At 31.8% G+C, this 20547-nt stretch overlaps 2 protein-coding genes and 1 long non-coding RNA gene across 3 annotated transcripts; all 3 read left to right on the forward strand.

The window, feature by feature from the left end:
* Positions 1–2819: 2819 nt before the first annotated feature.
* Positions 2820–3620, forward strand: LOC127115535 (40S ribosomal protein S17). Its single transcript, XM_051047059.1, has one exon. The coding sequence runs from the start codon at positions 3050–3052 to the stop codon at positions 3482–3484; it is 435 nt and encodes a 144-aa protein (XP_050903016.1). The 5' UTR covers positions 2820–3049; the 3' UTR covers positions 3485–3620.
* A 471-nt stretch (positions 3621–4091) lies between these two features.
* LOC127091685 (BAG family molecular chaperone regulator 1) lies at positions 4092–5197 on the forward strand (the record flags this gene model as incomplete). The annotated part of the gene is made up of 3 exons (XM_051030370.1): positions 4092–4391; positions 4495–4641; positions 4946–5197. Coding segments are annotated over 3 exons (561 nt in total), but the record flags the coding sequence as incomplete, so codon positions are not given.
* An 11489-nt stretch (positions 5198–16686) lies between these two features.
* On the forward strand, positions 16687–17669 carry LOC127115434 (uncharacterized). Its single transcript, XR_007800730.1, has 2 exons — positions 16687–16949; positions 17162–17669. It is a non-coding gene; the product is annotated as an uncharacterized LOC127115434 (long non-coding RNA).
* Positions 17670–20547: the final 2878 nt, after the last annotated feature.

A 20547-nucleotide genomic window follows, 5' to 3' on the forward strand; every position in this document is an offset into this window, starting at 1 on the left:
TTGTTCTTGAATGCTTAATTATCTGAAAATTTTGAAATTCCCTGAAAATAAAAAGTGTGTAAATGATTTTGCTATGCTCATAATGAATGCAACATGATGTTTATGCAATGACAGGGATCCAAGTTTCACATATATCACAAGGTTCAACTTAACGGCGGTTCTATGTCTTTTACCCCACACATTAAGGATTGCTCCTAAGGTTATCCATTTTCATGCTAAGAACTTAGAGTCATGGACCAAGTTCAGTCTTTCATCGCAATAATGGGCTAGCCACATTGAAATGGAAGTTCTGAATTGGTCCACTCTAAGTGGGATCCTCGTATTGTTCGAACAGGGTGTAGACCCTTCGGTTCAATACTACACGATCGCCAATCATGAAGACGGACTTCAGTTTAAGATGAGGTTCCCAGAGTCATGCACCATGTTCAACGTTTCCTCATAATAGTGGGCTAGCCATATTGTGATGGAAATTCTGAACAGATCTACTCTAGGTGGAGTTCTCGTATTGTCCCAATGAGGTGTACACCCCTCGGTTCAATACTACACAACTCCGGGTTCTAAGTTCTTCTCAAAGCTCGAGTACGGAGCTTATCTCACAACATATGTCAAACACCATAAATCACCCAACACAATAGCAGAATAGCATAACAATACATCAAGACATACAAAAGCAAATAAAAGCGGTATTTTAACGTCCATAGCAAATTGACTAAGTTAGGCTTGACTCTCTCTTGCTTGGAGCAATTGGTCCCCAGCAGAGTCGCCATCTGTCGCATCTCGAAAAATACGATCCCTCGCGATGGTCGCGGAAATATTTATGTTCGAACAGAGTCGCCACCGAACTTTATTTATTCCAATGAAGGAATAGGAAAATATCGATAAAACCTTTGAAAAATAGAATAATGATCGTCGCAACCATATTCGGGTTCGGGAGTCGATTACGCAAGGGGAAGGTATTAGCACCCCTCACGTCCGTTGTACTCAACGGGAACCTTTTAGTCTAATTTTCTATTTGAATGTTAGTTAAATGTTATTTACTTTCTTCGAGTAATTAGAGTTGATAATAGAGATGAATGAAGACCATAGGGGGGGAATGTGAGGTTTTTTTATTAGTGTGCTCGCCAAGATCTCGCAATCTCGTGCCTACGTATCCTTATGGTGCAATAAGGAAATCAGAGCATTCGTAGTTCGGGGAACTATGTTTTTGTTGGTGTCTTTTAATGAACGACTGTGTAGATCGCGTTCTAAAGGCTAAACGCTGGCTTGTCTACTCTCGGCGGAGGCTTAAGCATTGGTTTGTGGTGCGCATTAGAAAGGATTAACAATGTTCTTTTGAAAAGAATTTTTAAGTTGTTGGTCGCACGAGGGCGAGACATTAATTTGATTTGTTAAGGTGTTTTGAAGAACGACGAAAGATTGAGCAATGTGGTGCACACCAATCGTCCAATTCTTTCGAGGAATAATAAGGCGAACGCCTTCTACTCCTTTTTCGTTCGATTATTTTGAAAGTTTGTTTGTGGATGTTGAATATGCACGGTAGTGAGGCGTACGCCTCTTACTTGCTTATTCAAAGAATAATGAGGCGAGCGCCACTTATTCCCTTATCTAAGTTTATTTAGCGTGTTTTAGTCGGAAGTTGATAACTTGAGCAATATGGCGAGCGCCAATTATTCAAATAATCAAGAGATGGTGAGGCGAACGTCTCCCATCTTTTATCATCCGAAGTTTAATTTATAAAAGATATGTTTTTAGACGTTGTATTTGATTTGCGAAATTAGTTTGAATCTTGAATTGGTGAGTTTTGAAAAGTCGATGATTTGAGAAATATGGCGTACGCCAATTATTCAAATAGTCGAAAGATAGTGAGGCGAGTGCCTCCCATCATTTTATTATCGGAAATTTAGAATTTAGAATGTTTTAGAAATTGTATTAATTTGTAAGAAATAATTTGATTATTGTATTATGTTTTTTAAAATAATTTGAATTTAGAAATTATATTTGATTTAGAAAAATGATTTGAATTGGTATTTGGTTAAAGTTTGAATTGGGTGACAAATATTGGAGCAATATGGCATACGCCAATCGTTCGAGTAATTGAGAAATAGTGAAGCGAACGCTTACTATACCCTTTTCATCCAATGTTTATAAAAGAAATATATTTTTATGTGTCACACTAATTTAGGAGGATGATTCGCATCTGTAAGTTTTTTAGGGTTTTAATTGAATGACGAAGCACTACGCCAAAAATGACTTTTAACAGCGCATCTTAGACAGCGCTTTTAAAAGAAAGCGCTGTCTAAGGTTAAAATTAAAATAAAACACGGAAAATGTTCCAAAAAAATAATGAAAGCGCTGTCTAAGGGGGGGTCTTAGACAGCGCTTTTAGAAAGCGCTTTTAAATATAGACCTTAGTCAGCGCTTTTGATAAAGCGCTGTCTAAAGTCTTTAAATTAAAAAAAAAATTAAAACCAAAAGCGCTGTCTAAGGGGGGTTTAGAAAGCGCTTTTGGAAAGCGCTGTCTAAGGCATACCTTAGAAAGCGCTTTCGTGGAAAGCGCTGTCTAAGGTCTAATTAAAATAAAATTTCAGACTCCATTTCAATTTTCGTAAACCCTGCTGCGCGCACTTCCTCCCTCGCTCAAAACCCTAGCCTCTTCTCTTCTTCCCCGTCAACAATCCACACAAAACAACAGAGCACAGAAAATGGTACCTTAATTTTTTTTATTCTCCCTCTCATTCATTTCCGTCTCTCATTATTTTGATTCGTTTAATTTGTTTTGCAGAAAGGAGAAACAGTGAATCCAAAAGCATACCCTCTGGCTGATGCACAGCTTACAATAACAATAATGGGTTGTTGGAAGATTTCTCCCGAAATCGTTACTTAAAGCCCATGCCCATTCTAAAAGCCCATTATATTCCACAAATCCTTTTATTTCTCTCTGTAACTCTTCTCAACATCCTTTGCAGCCACAAACCCTAAATCAGCCTGCGCTTCTCTGCTCCTTACTGCCGCCGCAGCCGCTCGCAGTCACCGACAAGAAGTTGCAACCATGGGGCGAGTTCGTACCAAAACCGTGAAGAAATCCTCCCGTCAAGTCATCGAGAGGTACTACTCTCGAATGACTCTGGATTTCCACACCAACAAGAAGATTCTAGAGGAGGTTGCTCTGATTCCAACAAAGAGGCTTCGAAACAAGATTGCAGGATTCTCCACTCACCTTATGAAGCGTATCCAGAAAGGACCGGTTCGCGGAATCTCCCTGAAGCTGCAGGAGGAGGAACGTGAACGTCGTATGGACTTTGTTCCTGAAGTCTCTGCCATTAGGACTGACCAGATCGAAGTCGATAAGGAAACTCTTGAAATGCTTGCCGCTCTCGGTATGTCTGAGATTCCCGGCGTCGTCCAGGTTGATCCGGTTGCAGTTCAGCCGATCCCCTTTGGTCGCGGTGGTGGCGGCGCTGGTGCTCCTGGAAGGAGGTTTTAAGTTTAAGCTTTTTTCTAATTTTTGTTATGTCAAGACTATTAGATTTGTTTTACTTTTGAAAAATGTTTTTGTTATGGTTGAACTGGTTTAAGTTATTGTAATGGAATTTTAATATATATATTTTTTGCATTCTGAATTGTATGGAATTGTATGAATGATGCTAGTTTTATGACTTTGAATTAATAATCTGTGAGTTGATTTGGTTTATTGGTTTATGGTGGGTTTTATTAGGGTTCATGAATGGTGGTTTTTTCCATCATAAAGCTCACATCACATTGGTTTTGTAATTGGTTTCATAATTTTGGATTAGTTTTAGTAAGTATTGTATATCCTTTCTTCCTTCTTTGGATAAGCAGATTATAAGTGCTTTTTTGGATAAGCAGCTTAGTGCTTATCAAATTAAGAGGCAGTGGATGAACTCAAATAAGCTAGCAATTAACAAAATAATGTTGAATTGTTTTTATATATGTTTAGTTGTCCTGGTAATATATCTAGCAAAATAGTTTTACTTGTGTTGGGAGATGAGTTCAGATAAGCTAATCTAAATATGCCTCAAGTGGCTCATCAAATGAGAAAACAACTTGCTTCTTCTCTCTCAATCTCATAATTAAAGTTTGTATTAATTTTTTATTATGTTTGGTGTTGTTACAGGGGAATTGAAGAAATGCTAACCGGTCCAACCGGTTTACACCACCAAGACCAGAAGATATTTTATAAAAACAAAGAGAGAGTTTCAAAGGAGTTTCTTGACGTTGTAGGAGTCAAAGATAAATCAAAGTTAGTGTTAATGGAAGATCCTATTAGTAAAGAGAAAAGGTACTTAGAAATGAGAAAGAATGTGACTATGGAAAAAGCTTCAAAATCTATTTCAGAAATTAGTTTGGATGTAGATAGGCTTGCAGGACAGGTAGCTACATTTAATTTAATTTAATTTTATAATATGGTTGGTGATTGTAATTGGTATTAATGGTTGAATAATTCGGTTATGATATGAAATTTTTCTTAATTAGGTGTCTGCTCTTGAAACAATAATTAATAAAGGTGGGAAAGTTGTAGAGGCTGATTTGCTTAAATTGATTGAGAAGTTGATGAATCAATTGCTTAGATTGGATGGTGTAATTGCTGATGGAGATGTTAAGTTGCAGAGGAAAATACAGGTAAATGTTCTATTGTGACAAAAATATTGCTTTTATTTTTTCATAGCTTAAATTTGTTATGATTCTTGATAGAAACTACAAAAACTATAGAATGAATATAAATAATGTGAGAAACTTTAATAAATTTTGTAAGGAACAAAATGAAAGTTTAGTATATAATGAGGTTTATCTAGGCTAAAAGTATAACTACATCTTGTTTAATGTAATCAATTTGTAACTAACTCTCAATTTGTAACTAATTTGTAACTAATAACTAAGTCTCTTCTAGTGTAACAATTTTGTAATTTGTTAATATTTTTTGAAGGTAAAAAGAGTTCAAAAGTATGTTGAAACTTTGGATACTTTGAGGAATTCAAGTGTGCATTTTATACAAAGGATCAAGTGGACGAAATCAAAGAGGAGTGGTGTCAATTTATGATAGAGCTCAATGTTTGTTCATAAATTTGTGTAATTAATGTGTACATTTGTAGTATATGTAATGACTTGTAAATGTGTACATAAATTTGTATATATTTTGATACATTTAAGGCAAAATTGGTTTGAATTGGTATATATATATATATATTTGTTAGCCAAAAATTGGTAGAAAAAAGGCCAAAATGGCATATATAAAATGTGATAATTGTCTGTCAAAATCTGGTTGAAAACAGGTAGAAATTCTGCTTTATAAACCTGGAAAAAATGTGGTTTAAAATAAAAGCTTCAAAAATTTTCGTATACCTTAGACAGCGCTTTTGTAAAAAGCGCTGTCTAAGGGGGGATTAGAAAGCGCTTTAGGCAAAAGCGCTGTCTAAGGGGGGGCTTAGACAGCGCTTTTTGAAAAGCGCTGTCTAAGGTATACCTAAAAAAATTAAAATAGGAGGGTCTTAGAAAGCGCTTTTGGCCAAAGCGCTGTCTAACGGGGTGGGGCTTAGACAGCGCTTTTAAAAAAGCGCTGTCTAAACCTTTAGCAGCGGAGGTTTAGACAGCGCTTTAAAGCGCTGTCTAAGGCTAAAAAAAGCGCTGTCTAAGGTCTTGTTTGTTGTAGTGAAGATTCGAGCAATGTGGCGAACGCCAATCATTCGAATAATCGAGAGATAGTGAAGCGGACGCTTACTATTCTCCTTTTCATCCAAAGATTAATTATTAAAATAAAGCTTTTAGAATTTATAATTGGTTTGGGGAAGTGATTTTAATTTTATGGAGTTTTTATGGTTTTAATTTAATGACGAAAATTCGAGCAATATGGCGTACGCTAATTATTCAAATAATCGAAAGATAGTGAGGCGAACGCCTCCTATCCTTAATTATCGAAAATAATTAAAAGAATTTGGAATTTGTAGTTGATTAAAAAGAAATGATTTGAAATGTTATGGTTTGATGTCTTAATCTGGTGACAAGAATTCGAGCAATATGGCGTACGCCAATCGTTCGAGAAATTGAGAAATAGTGAAGCGGACGCTTCCTATATTCTTTTTCATCTCAAATTTAGAATTAAATGTTTGTTCTTAAGAGTTATGTTGATTTCAGAATTTTATAAGCTTGAATCTATAGGATTAATTGAGTTAGTAGTTTGATCAAGGTTTGTTAGTTAGTACAATAAAAATCGATTAAGTATCTAATTAATTTGATTAAAAATCACCCCATAAAAAATAAATTTAAGTTGATTATTTTCACAACGAATATAATTGAATAAATTAACTTAACTAATCATGATTTAATTAACTAATCTAAAGGGTGTTTATCTTAAAATGATGTAAATTCATAAGGACTGATTGGGCCCAAAGGTATAAGGCCTATTTAATTATTGTTAGGTCTTGCTGATAATGAATACTAATGAAAATGAATGGGCATGCATTTCTTACTCATACAATCTAAAACCTAGAGTACGTACAGGAAAACAAAAAAGAAAATGAAAGGGCGGCGGTTGTTTCCCCTATACTAATGGACCGTGTACCAAGGCATTTTTGGGAAAAAAGGAAACTGTAAATTCTGGCCTTAAATAAAATACATTATACAACAAGATATAAAATAAATAATAAAAATTCTGGCCTTAAATAAAATACATTATACGACAAGATATAAAATAAATAATAAATATATCTCATATCCAAATGAAGAACTCCCGTTACCAACGGTTATTCTAAAATCAAATTTCTAAATCAACTTTTACTTTATCAATAACCCCAAGGCAATAAATGGTGATAAGTATCCAATAAAGAAAAACAATGTAATGATGGGTATTAATGAGAAACGAATAGGTGATACTCTTCCTCTCCTGCACTTATCGTCTCTCTCTCTCTCTTAAACCACCTCAATCAAAGCTTTTATTTCCACTCTTCAAAACAACACAAATGCGTTTCTAACTCAGATCCCAGAAGAAAAACAGTCTAACTCCCCTATGAGCATCACAATCGAACACGCATATACAACCCTCGGTCATACCCTAAATCCCTAAATTTCTCAAATTAAAAACCACTACTCAAACCAAATCGCACACGAATAGAGAGACATAGAATGCAAGGAGTTCAGACGAATAACCTAAATAATAATCGAGAGATGCACTCATTCAACAATTATCACGTTATTATACACTATGGTGGAAGTCGAAATACCTTCGTCTATTAGAACTCCGATGATTCTTCAAGCAAGATCTTCTCCTGGTCCACGGTAAGCTTCGTTCCGCTTCCTTCTTCGCCTCTCTTCGTTCTTCTTCACTGATTTGGTGTATCTTGGTTTTTAGAAGAAAAATCTTGCTGTGCGGTTGTTGTTGTTCTTGCCGTGCCGTTCTAGTTTAGGAAAAAATGCCTCCGTGTTGTTGTTGTGGTTTAGGGTTTTTAGAAGAAATTTGTTACTGTGCATCTGCTGTTGTTCTTGATTAGGTTTTTTTGAGAAAAATATTGTTACTGTATTATTGCTGTTCTTGCTGTGGTTTTGTTTTTTGAAGAATTGCTTTTGCTCTCTGTTCTTGTTAACCTCTCATCTGTTGTTATTATGAAGAAAAGATTCAGCCTTAAAACACTCCTGTTTCTTTTTGATTTTCTCATCCCAGATTATGTGGGATTTGATCTGTTCTTGTTTAAGCCAGTGTTGCAATGCCTTTTCAGATGTTTCAATTAATCTTCTGAATAAAGCTTCAAACTGAGTGATTTATTTTGTTGTTTTGCAGTTTCTTAAGCGCTTCTAAAAAGTGCTTTTAAAATAAGCTATTTTTGTGCTCTGTAGATTACAGCTCTGAGGTGGCTTTGATGGAATGGGAAGAAAGAGTAGGGTGTAAATTAGGGACCTTTTTGCAGCAAATTTCACTTAGTTGAGATGTAACTATTTAGTTTAATTTTTTTTAAGGATAAAATGTGTGTTTGGATTATTTGGGACTGATTGAATTAAATTTTAATTATGTAATTAACTTTTAAACTTTTCAAAATTTAACTCAATATTTATTTATGCTAATCAATTTCAATTTTTAAAAACAACAAATTTCTAACTTAAGTATAATGACTTAATTTTAAAAATAACATATTTCTTAACTTAAGTAAAATGACTTAATTTTAAAAACAATATATTTCTAACTTAAGTATAATGAATTAATCTAAAAAACAACATAATTCTAATCTTAAACACAAAAACTAAGTATAGTAATTTAATTTTAAAAAAAACACAATTCTGATTTAAACACAAAAATCTAAATGTGGGACTTTTAATTTAAAAAAAAAAAACAACACAATTCTATTTTAAATACAAAAATATAAATATGGAACTTTTTAATTTAAAAACAACACAATTCTATTTTAAATACAAAAATCTAAACATGGGACATTTAATTAAAAAACACAATTCTATTTTAAATATAAAAAATCTAAACATGAGACTTTTAATTTAAAAAAAACACATACATCTTTCTAAAAAATGCAAATTCTAAATATGAGACTTTTGAAACAAAGAAATCTCATGGATTAAACCAAAATGGCCGGACAAAATTGGGGTATGACAGCTTTCGCTAAAATTGACCAACAAACAAACTTTTTTTACCCAGAACTACGTGTGCCTTGACTTCTCTTTTGAGATACGTAGGAGCAGGATTGCGAAATCTTGTCAGGCCCACTAATAAAAAATAAACCTTTTGTCCTCTTCTTTACCCTTTTAATAACTCGAGAAGCCTAAATTATAAATAAACACTAACACATACAACTAACCAAACGGATCCCGTTGAGTACAACTGACGTGAGGGGTGCTAATACCTTCCCCCTACGTAACCGACTCCCGAACCCTGATTTTGGTTGCGATGACCTTATCCTTGTCTTTCTTTAGGGGTTTTATTCGACATTTTCCCTTTCCCTCTATGGGAATAAATAAAAATCGATGGCAACTCTGTTAAGTCCATCCCGCAAGCGTGCGATTGCGCTTTGCGAGGTCGTTCTCATTTTTCGAGGTACGATAATATTGATCCTTTTGATCCTTTTGAGATAACTCTTGATACTTGATGACGATAAAAACTTGACATTGTGTTTTTTATTTCCTTTAGAAGAATCTCATTCTTTACATGTGCATCCCCTTAAAATATGTGCCTCCCACTTGATTTGTGAATCCTTTACTTCTATACTTCATATACTTGTATATGAACTTGAAACAAAAGAGAAAACCCAATATACATTATTTCTTCCTGTTTTGACATTATCAAAAATAAGGAAAAGATGTGTGATAATGTCATAGTAATGATACAAAGGCATATACATATGCATACACTTAGAAGAGATAATCATGGATAGGATCAAAAGATTTTCATATAAGAAATAACATAACCAAGAGCCATATTCTTACGTTAACCATAAAATAAGAGAAAGATGAAACTTTCGTGGGTGTAACAAGTTACGTGTTAGGTGTAATCGGCTACATGTCGGGGATGTAGAACATTTCCAGTTTTTTTGAATGGTAATAATTACTCTGTTCATGTAACCGGTTACATACTGTGAAATTTTAAAAAATTCTTAATTTTATACAACAATGACTTATGAGAACATAATACACACATGATAGATCACTTATAAATTTGGATTAAGGACAATATGGATGGATACTCAAGAGAGCACATGATGCATGCTCGTAAATGAATTAATTCACAAGTATTATGTGATTAGCATGTTAGCATAATGAGAGATAAATAATATGTACCTTGATTTTGTTGAAGAACAATGAGAGTTAATTTCATTACGTCTTGTATATCTCCTCCTTTCTTTTGCAATTCATGCTTTGACTCTTCTTCATAATGATTTGATGCCAATGATGATATCAATTTTGATGTTTTTCAAATAATCTTTAATCAAATGAAACTTTAATCCTACCATATCACATGGTCTTATTGTATCTTGATTCTTGAACAACCAATCTTAATTTGACAATATTAGCATATGATATTCAAGTACCTATAAAAACAATTCATATTACTTTCTAGGTACCCAATATTCTTCGGGTCCTCTTGGGTTAGTTCCCTTTCTTACCCATACATATTCACCATAAGGAACACCATAGTTTCTTATGTAGCAAGAATTATGAGTATGACCTTTTGTATTGCAATGAAAGCATGTAGGTCTAAATATATGATTCCTTTTATAAATTGTATTTCTAACATAAGGTCTTTTAGGATGACTTACACCTTTGGTTCCACATTGTTGAACTGATTCCAAGTAGCCTTAACAAAGATAGTTTGACTTGTGCTTAGTTTATCAAATTTGGAGCACCCAAGTCGACATTTATCGTTAGAATATCTTTATTTACTAAACACATTCTCCAAACCAATTTGAACTTTTTTATATTTCTTAGTTACTTGTTTTAGTTCAACAATATTAGATTCAAGAGATTGAAATTTAGTACATGCTGAATTTTTGACTTGGTCTAATTCCATTTTCATGTCATTAGCCTCACTTTCTAGATATACAACTATTTTCTTTTGCTTTGAACATTTTCTAGAAATTTTCAAATGTTCCTCATGTAATTCACGGAAAACATTTTATAATTCATCGTATGAAGGTATATCATTAATTTCCATATTTCCTTCATCATTAGAATGGCATAAAGCCATTAATTCCGTGTTTTCTTGCTTTTCATTTGAAGATGAACTTATCTCATTGTCATCTGATTCTACATATGATTTCTTTGGTCATTTGTCCTTATTGATTTTGACTTTATTCTACTTTTGAAGTATAGGAAATTCACTTTTGACATGTCCTCTTTTTCCATATTTAAAACAGGTAATCTTCCTTTTAAAAGTTGATGCTTCTTTTTTACTGATTTCCTCTGTCCTTTTATTCTTAAAGAACTTTTTAAATTTCTTGATTAGAGCATCATTTTTATCACCAGTGGATTGAGAGTCATCCTCTTAATTACTATCATGATATTCGACTTTAGTTTTTTAAGACAAGATTTTTGGGTTTCTTTTCTAGATTTTCATGCTTTTCTAGTCTTTCAAGTTCCATCTCATGCTCTTGAAGTTTATCGAACAATGCGGCAGAAGACAATTAGGAAAGACTTTTCTTCTCCGATATTACTGTTACATTTGGTTGTCATACCCTTGTCAATGATCTAAGGACTTTGAGATTCAAATAATCATTTGTAAATATTTTTCCATGATCCATCAAATGATTTGTTAAGTGAGGGAATCTCTTTTACAAATCAAGAATTGATTCATCGGGCTGCATTATAAACACTTCATATTTTTGTGATAAAGTGTTTAGTTTGGATCTATTTACCTCTACCGTTCCTTCATATGTTACTTCTAAAGTATCCCACATTTATTTTAATGTTGAACAATTTAAGACACAAAATAATTCGTTCATACCTAGTGGAGATGTAAGAATGTTCTTTGCCTTTTTATAAAATATCACCTTCTTCTTGTCGTCATCATTCCAAGAGCCTTTCACCTTTACATGTTCTACTTCATTAATGATCGTCTTAATAATGTATGAACCATTTTCAACCGCATCCCATATTTCCTCTCCTTGTGCCTCTATATATATCTGCATGCAAATCTTCCAGAAATCATAGTATTCACTAACAGAGCATGAAGGTTTGTTGTTGCTAAGACCATCTGTCAAGAATGATTTTGCGAAAGCCATATTTATTCGGATCGAGGAGAAAGTTACTTTAGCCTGCTATGATTCCTATTGTAATTATATAATGCAACCTAAGAGCGAGAAGGGAGGGGGGGGGGGGGAGGTTGAATTAGGTTTTATGAACTTTTGTTGTTATTTTGCAGATGTTCTTATTCTTTTATTTTTACGAAATAAAGTGTATGAACTTAGAACAATAATGCATAAAAATAAAAATACAGTAAATAAAATGAGCACAAATATATATCCTGGTCCCCCTTTCGAAACAAGGGTAATCCAGTCCCTCCACACATCGTGAATGATTTCACTATGTTAGATTTTTTTACAGTCTCACACAAAGACTATCCTACAATCTTCTAACGTATATACATCAAACTTATGGTGGACTTTGAATCAACCCAATTTAAAAGACATTTTCACAAACCATCAAACACTATGATTATTCTCACATAAACCAGAAAGCACACCACTTTATGTTTATAACACTTAGAAAATACACCATTTTTTATTACAAATCAAGTCACCTCACACTTGGTGATCAAATACAACTCTTGAACAAATATAAATATATGAAGTTATTCTTGAATCAATTTCAATACATAAATTGATATTCTCTTTCAATGTACAATTTAATTATAATAACCTTAAATGCTCATAAGCGTTTTACGATGATATGACAATTTAAGCAGAAAAGGTTTCAAGGTTTTGGATAGAAAAATACTCTTAAACAAGAATTGTTGTTTAAAATTGAGTGAAAGAGGTGAATCAAAATTTGAATGACCATTACCTTATATACATACATCCTATGAAACATCTTGGATAAATTGTACATGTTGGTAGATATTTCATGAAGGTTTGCATTGGTTTAAAATAGTAATGGTTGATTAAACAATGCATTTTTCAATTATGCACACTTAAATTTTTTCAAAGTTCCAGATTGTGTAACCAGTTACATAAATGGTATAATCGATTACATCTTCATCAGTTTTTAAAAAACTAGTAAAATTTGAACTTGTAACCGGTTAAGAACAGAGTGTAGCCGATTATACTATTGTGTAACTTAAAAAAGAATTTTCCAAAGGACTTGTCATGCAAGATATATCCATGAATGCTTAGAAATGTTTGAGATGAAAAGATCAATACTTCTGTGAGCATATAAATATATACATATTATGAATCATAATCGAATACCTTTGCAATAAGACCAGTTTCTCTTAAACCAATATTCAATGACGTATATAAATTTGATACTTGAATGAGTTTGAACTTCAACATTGTATCATCATGTTCAATGTCTATTTCCATCATTCTCATCCTATAACTTAAATCATAACTCTTGATACTTGATCTTGAGAAGCCTTTTCTATCCTTTTGACACTTGAACTTGATATTCTTTTGTCTTCATCAAAATTTAATACCTAGGCATATTGTCTTCACAATAATTAATTTTTATAAATAATCCTAAAAAAAGAAATTAAACAAAACAATCAATATTATAAACTTTTTTCATAAATTCTTAAGGTAGTATATTAGTAGACATACCCAAACATATTTTAAGAGTTCATATATAAATTTAAGTTATGGAATTGAATGAATCAATAATTTGTAATATGAGTTAACATAATTTTAAAATATATTCTTAATTCTTAATTATATTGACCCGTTAAGGTAAATTTATTTTGTCTTTAAGTTTATATCATAAAAATTAATCTAAGAGAAAATCCCCAATTTCAAAAGTCACTTTAAAACTTTTTTAAATTTCAAGAATAAAATCATTTAAAGTATAATATTTTCGGCTAAAGTGATTGTCCATAAGCTTATCTATCATATGTTTTCCTAAAAGATGATTTAAACATTTTAAAAAGTTTAAATTTAATTTATTTATTTGGAATAAATATTATTTATATAGTAGAAAGTCTAGTTGAGATTTATATGATAGTCTATTTTCTAATAAATCCTTTAAATAGATTTTAATTTTTTGAAAATAATATTATATGTTCAAGTCTTCATGCAAACCAACTTACTTGAAGGAGTTAAGGAGTTAAATGTTCAGAGAAAACATAACATAGTTATAAGTTCAATTGTAAAATCATTAAATTCTAGAGTTTATGTTAGCAATCTTCCATTAACAATAGCATAATCAATCATATACCTAATATCTATATTTTTAGTATGACCATCACGTTTCGGCTGAATTAAAGGTTTTGTAGCTCAACAACATTGTTAATTATTAGTAATATCAATATCTTCACATCTCCTCTTTCGATTATCTTCTGAATATGGTGATATCCTCTATGATATAACCATTAAATAATATATTTTATAACAACAATTTCACCTCACGTAACGAAAAACCGACATATAATTCCTGGACGCGTCATGTTTATTTTCTTGTAAAAATATGCAATCTATTATGTCGATTTTAGTTGAAAATCGATGAATAAACTTTAATTTATGTTTTAGTTTCATTAAAAATAGCCCCTTCCTGCATATTTTATTTTTAATCCAAAAATAAGTCATTTTTCACATTGGTTATATTTTTCAACCGAGGTGAACTTGTTTCTTTTATATATATATATATATATATATATATATATATATATATATATAATATATATATATATATATATATATATATATATATATATATATATATTATATATATATATATATATATATATAATAGTTTAGCTTGTAGCTTATAATTTCACTTTCTTAAGAATAACACACTAAAACAACAACACAAAACCCTAACGAAGAATCCTAAACACATATCATTCCCTATACGAAGATGGTATGTGTTTACGGTTCTCGTTCGATACTTGCCAGAATAAAATACCCAAATAATTTCTTCCACTTCTTCTTCACAGATCTGGTACATCAAAGATCACCATTCATGTTACACTAATGTTGTTGTTGTTGTCGTCATTTGTTGTTGTTATTGTTGTTGGTGTTATTGAAACCTAAAACCCTAGAAATTTAATATTGTTGCTATTGTTTAAACTGAGATTGATGTTATAGGTTTATTGTTGATATTGTTGTAGTTTTGTTGAGTTTTTTTTTTGAGTTGTTGTTTAATGATAGTTGTTGTTTTTGAGTTATTGATGTTATTGTTGTTGTTGTTGTTGTTTAGTTGTTCTACTTCGTAAACTTATGAAAAGATATATGTTATACTTTAGTTGTTGTTATTGAGATTGAGTTTGAGATTGATATTGAGGTTATGTTTTTGTGATTCTTTATGCAACACACATCTTGTTCCATTGAATATGTTGTTGTTGTTGTTTAATTGTTCTACTTCCCAAAGTTATGAAAAACTATATGTTGTAGTTTAGTTATTGTTATTGAGATTATGTTTTTGTGATACTTTGTGCAACTCTCATCTTGTTTCGTTGAACATGTCAAGAGGACATTATAGTGACCGAAAATACAATTGAGTTTATTATATCTAATGACGATTATTTTGTTTGAGTAACCCCTCTTTGAACATATAAACTATTGAATTGATTTTGTAAATAATAATATGAAAAAATCATGTTGTATTTGAAATACATCTTATAATAATTAATGTTTTCTAGCATTCTATAACTCATCATTTATCTCATGTTCTTTTATGGTTAAAATTTCTCCAATATTTCTAGTTTTTGTTCAACTTCCTTCCATACTTGTTCATTTTTCAAAACATCAAATTTTATCTTTTCAAGAATGAATTAGTAGAAAAGGAAGTGTTAGAGTAAAGAACTTGAAACATTTAAGAGATTCTAACAATTAAAGAACGTGAGATGAATGATGAGTTACAAGATGCTAAAAAATTATTCATTAGTGTAAGTTGTTCTTCAAATATAACATAATTGTCCATATAATTATTTTGTAAGCCAATTCGGGAAGTTATGTGTTCAGTTAGGCTTAGTGAAATAAACAATCAATATTAGATATAATAAACTTAATCATATTTTAGTCGTTGATTAAATGTCAAAACCGAAGAGAAAAGTCTTTTCGCCATTTAAAAATTCCAAAAAGGATCTCCCTGAAGAACAAACCTATTACCTCATTACACATTACCCGTTGGTGGGAGTAAAACTGAGAGGTAAAATGACACATGTTTTATGACGCACTTCGTTATCTCGCATTTGAAAATTGAGGTAACACCTCATATCCAACCAAAATTAAATATGTTTTTCATAGTAGTAAATATAGAAGTTTGTCAATTAGTTGGTTAAATTTTTTTATAAGTTTGTTAGTTTATCAATGTCTTACAATATATATATATATATATATATATATATATATATATATATATATATATATATATATATATATATATATATATATATATATATATATATATATATATATATATATATATATATATATATATATATATATATATATGAAGAAGTAACTATCTCAACGAAGTCAGATCTGATACTAGAACTTTAAAATATTTATAATTCTTGTAAAAATTAAAGTAAGAATGATAATAACGAAAATTATGGTTTTAATAACTAGAGTTGTCAAAATAAATGTGAAAGTAACAACGAATCTATTATACAACATGATTTTATTTTAAAATAGTTACAAAAGGTTACAAGAACAAGAGGTTCTGAGACTTCAAGGTTTCTCACTTGAGAGGTTTCAAGTTCGAATGCCCTTCAAAACAACCTTCATTCTCTTATATAGAGAATGGTACAAGACGGACTTGAGACAAAATAAAAAATATCCTAACACTTTACATGTACGTGGCCTACAAAGGCAAAAGAAAAGATAATGCGATAATGGTCCACCTGACCTACAATAATACCATAACGAATCTTATTTCTAAAAGTAATTCAAACTTATATTCTGACATAATCTTTAATAAATCTTATATTCAACGAGTCTAATCAATAATTCACATTTTATCTTCAAACTTTAACTACCAAAATTCAACTTGTCTAATCAATAATTCACATCTTATCTTCAAACTTTAACCATCAAAATCAATAATACTGTAAGAGTCGTCTTCATTTTAATTTAAATTGTCACATATACTACACCCACTTTCACCGTAGAAATAGCTTCTAAGAAGCAGCCACTCCTTCATCTGCAACATATCACCAACATTTACCTTCCTCCTCTCATTCCATCTTAAATTCATCACCACTACTACATTCACCCTCCTCGTCTCATTCCATCTTCAACATTCATCACCACTACTGCCATTATCACCACTCCCACAAGTTTTAAAAAGTATGATTTTTGTTTTTTCCCCTTATTGTTTTAGTTTTGGAAGGTTTCTACATCATCACCACTCACCATCACTACTCTCACAATCTTTCAATTTTGTCTTTAGAGTTTCGAAATTTTATACTTTTCTGTTTAGTGATTTTTGAGTTTTCCCTTTAATCTTTAGTTTTGTTTGTATTCTAACTGAGTTTGTTTATTTTTTTTTTCTGTATCAGATTCACATTTTATCGCCTCTCATCCATATTGTTTTGAAGGTAAGGGTTAAAGTTTATTTTATTGATTTAAGTATTTAGTTATGTTTAATTTTTAGGATTTTTTCAAATATTATTTTATTTTATGCTGTTTTGATTTGTTAATTCATATTTTTGAGATGTTTTTTTTTTATTGTTAATTCAAGGATCCAATATTTATAACTTGATTTTTACTTTATTTCTTTTATGTTCTCTCATCTCTCATTTTTTAAGGTATTACAGGTTAGTGTTCCAAGTGCAGAAACAAACATTAAATAAACTTGTAATGAGGTAGTACTTTGCAAGGTGTTATGACTTGGTTTGGGCTATTGTATTTTGACTATATTTTTATCAATTCTAAATATGTGTCTTCATATATGTAGGGATGAAACAAATATGGAGTCTAGAGACATTACACTGTCACAACTTCAGTACTTTAGATGTAACAATTACATGGATGACAATATATTTTAATGTTTTAGTTTTGTTTTAATCATTAACTAATATTTTAAATTATTGTGAGAAAACCTATCATAAATATAATTGATAAAATGTTGGTAAACTAAAACAAATAATAAATAGTATGATAGTTGTTTGTTTGATATAATAGTATAAAGGTCCAATTACTCATTTTCATTTCACATATACTATTCCTAATCCTAATCCTACATTTGTTTATAATTATTTTTGAATTGCAGAGTGTATTGTGATGATCCAAAATTGCTGAAGAAATGAAATATTTATTTATTATTTTCAATGTTGTAGCAATTTGAATTGGTTTTCATTTGTTTTGGCCATTTAGATTGGGTGGTCATGTATAATGAATGTGTATTTGAAAGTTTAGAAGTTTGAGTTTGTCTATTAAATTCAGTGTATAAAAATTGAGAAAATTATTGAATTTATTATTGCTTTTGCATGAGATAATTATTTTGGCCACTGTCTGGTATTTAAAGTTTGTTAGAATTTTTTTTATTTAAATTTAATGGGTCAACAATATTTTATTTTTGTAAAGTGTTCAAATGTATTATTGGGCCAAAAATAGGATCACCCGATAAAACTGTCATAATTAACCTGCAACCTGTTCTAACCTAATCAGTTCAAACCGTATGTAAAATAGGATGGAAATATGCCTTAATCTTTCAACCGCGGTTTGGATTGGGTGAAGCTTTTTGGCTCGAATTCGCCTAACCCGACCCGTTGTCCACCCCTATACCTTATATACTTTTCAAGTATCTGAGGGAGCTGGTCAGGGAAACAAGAGATGGATATCTAAAGCCCAGAAAGTGAATATCTCTGGGAAGATTAATTTTAGACATCCTCTTTGAAAGCAAGATGGTTCGAACCCTAATAAAGGTAGGTTTGACAAAGGAAGTTGAGATTGACGTGAGGAAGACCTTCAAAGGAGGGAATCTGAAGAATATGTCATTGATCACGTCTGTTGTTGATCCTATAGAAACTATGGATAAGAAGAATATTGCTTCTAGAAGAATTCCAATTGCTGACTATCCTCTCTTCACCAAGGAAGATCCTTAAGAAGTTATGGAGTCCTACATTGTTGATTTCCTAGCAACATGTTTAACTCCAGTTGCTTACTCATTTAATGAACTCCCAGATCATGCTCCTGACTTCTACTCTCTGAAGAGAAAGAGGAAGTCCAAGTCAACTGGCGATGGACCTTCTGGAACAGCCAAACCCCTAAGCAAGATTTCCAGAACTTCTGACATCTTGAAAAACACTATGGGACCAGAAGCAGAAGATGTTAGTTCTAAGAGTGTTAGGCCAACTGCAGTGTCTACTCCTCAAACCAGACCTCATGGTAAGTTTCCTTTGATTGAGGCTCCGTTTAATTCAGCTCGTTCTTCATTTTCTACTTAATTTACTCCTCTCCAACAAATTACAACACCATCACTTTCAATTCCTTTTGGAACCATTTCAACTCCCATCCAAAAGCAACCATCTATATCTGTAACAATCACCACTCCTATACCTACTATATATTCAACAATCACTACTTCTGTACCAATAACATCGGAAACCAATGTGACAAATCCACCACAAATATCACTAACACTTCTCTCACAAATTTTAAATCCAAATGAAAATACCACATATGAACAACCCCCACTATAATAACTAAACAACCATCTGAACCACCAACACAGCCACCAACAGCTGAAACAATCCCAACTGACCCTCAACCAAATCAACCAAAAAACTCCTCTTCTGAAACAATCAATTCCACACCCTCTTCTATCACAATCACTATCCATGAAGCCCTTGACTTTCTAGAATACACACCAACACCACCAACTCCACCCCCTCAACTTAACCAAATATATGAACCAATCATTGACACATTCATGGAACACCTCATAAATAATGAACCTTCTACCCCTGACTCATCTGACCAAACCATCAATATCTCCTCTGACACTGAAAAAGAACCTGAACTTGAATCTGAACATGTCATTGACCTTGATGAAATATATGATTTAGTCGGGCAATTTGAGGAAGAAACAAATGAGCGTCTTCACTTTATGATGCAAGAATGCATAGAATATGGAAATCCTACTTTGAGTGACTCTGATTGGTCTGAGTTTAGAAGATGGATGAAATCTCATTCTTGGGAGCTAAAGGAACTCAGCTACAAGGCTGGTGAAAAGAGGTTTCATGACAAGTTATCTAGAGTCATATCCACTTGTGGAGATGTTTACTCCAAAGCCTCCTCCCACTCTTGAAGCTGAAGTTATGGATGAAGTTGAAGCTGAAACAAAATATCCTCCTACTTCTCCTCTAGAAACTGATATTGCAACTATCTATGGGACAAAACTAGTGGAAGAAGTTGAATCCATTCCATTGGTGCCGAGGACTCTTCAAAAGTTGAAGCAAGAGAATGAAGTTATTAGGACTCGCCTGGACAAGCAAGATGGCATGTTTAAGGAACAAGCTCAGACTAACACCAAGACTGAAGGGATGCTTCAAGCCATTATGTCTAGATTGCCACCCCTTCTTAGAAACCTGATTTTGGAAACTTGTTTCTTTCTTGTTTTTATGTTTAAGTCTTTCTCTTTTTCCTTCTATATCTTTTTATTTGAATGAAATGAGGTTTCTTTTGTGATTATACTTTGTCTTTATCATTGCTTATCTTTTTGATTGATGACAAAGAGGGAGAAGAGTGAACACAATTTCAATATAATTATTTCTCTTCTGAATCCCGAACATTTGATTCTGATACTTCTATATCTTCTGATCCTTATCACTAATTTGGGAACTTTTAATAAGTTCACCATTATTGTTAACTTTTCCAATCAAGCTAACTAGGTTTTTCAGAAGTTAAAACCTTTCAGAAGTTTCAGAACTTCATAGTCAGA

This window comes from Lathyrus oleraceus, chromosome 1 (genome assembly GCF_024323335.1).
Source record: "Lathyrus oleraceus cultivar Zhongwan6 chromosome 1, CAAS_Psat_ZW6_1.0, whole genome shotgun sequence".
In the NCBI taxonomy this organism is placed as follows: Eukaryota; Viridiplantae; Streptophyta; class Magnoliopsida; order Fabales; family Fabaceae; genus Lathyrus; species Lathyrus oleraceus.

What these genes read in the sequence shown, in the direction of transcription:
- LOC127115535 (XM_051047059.1), top strand. Translation starts at nt 3,050, where the DNA reads ATGGGGCGAGTTCGTACCAAAACCGTGAAGAAATCCTCCCGTCAAGTC.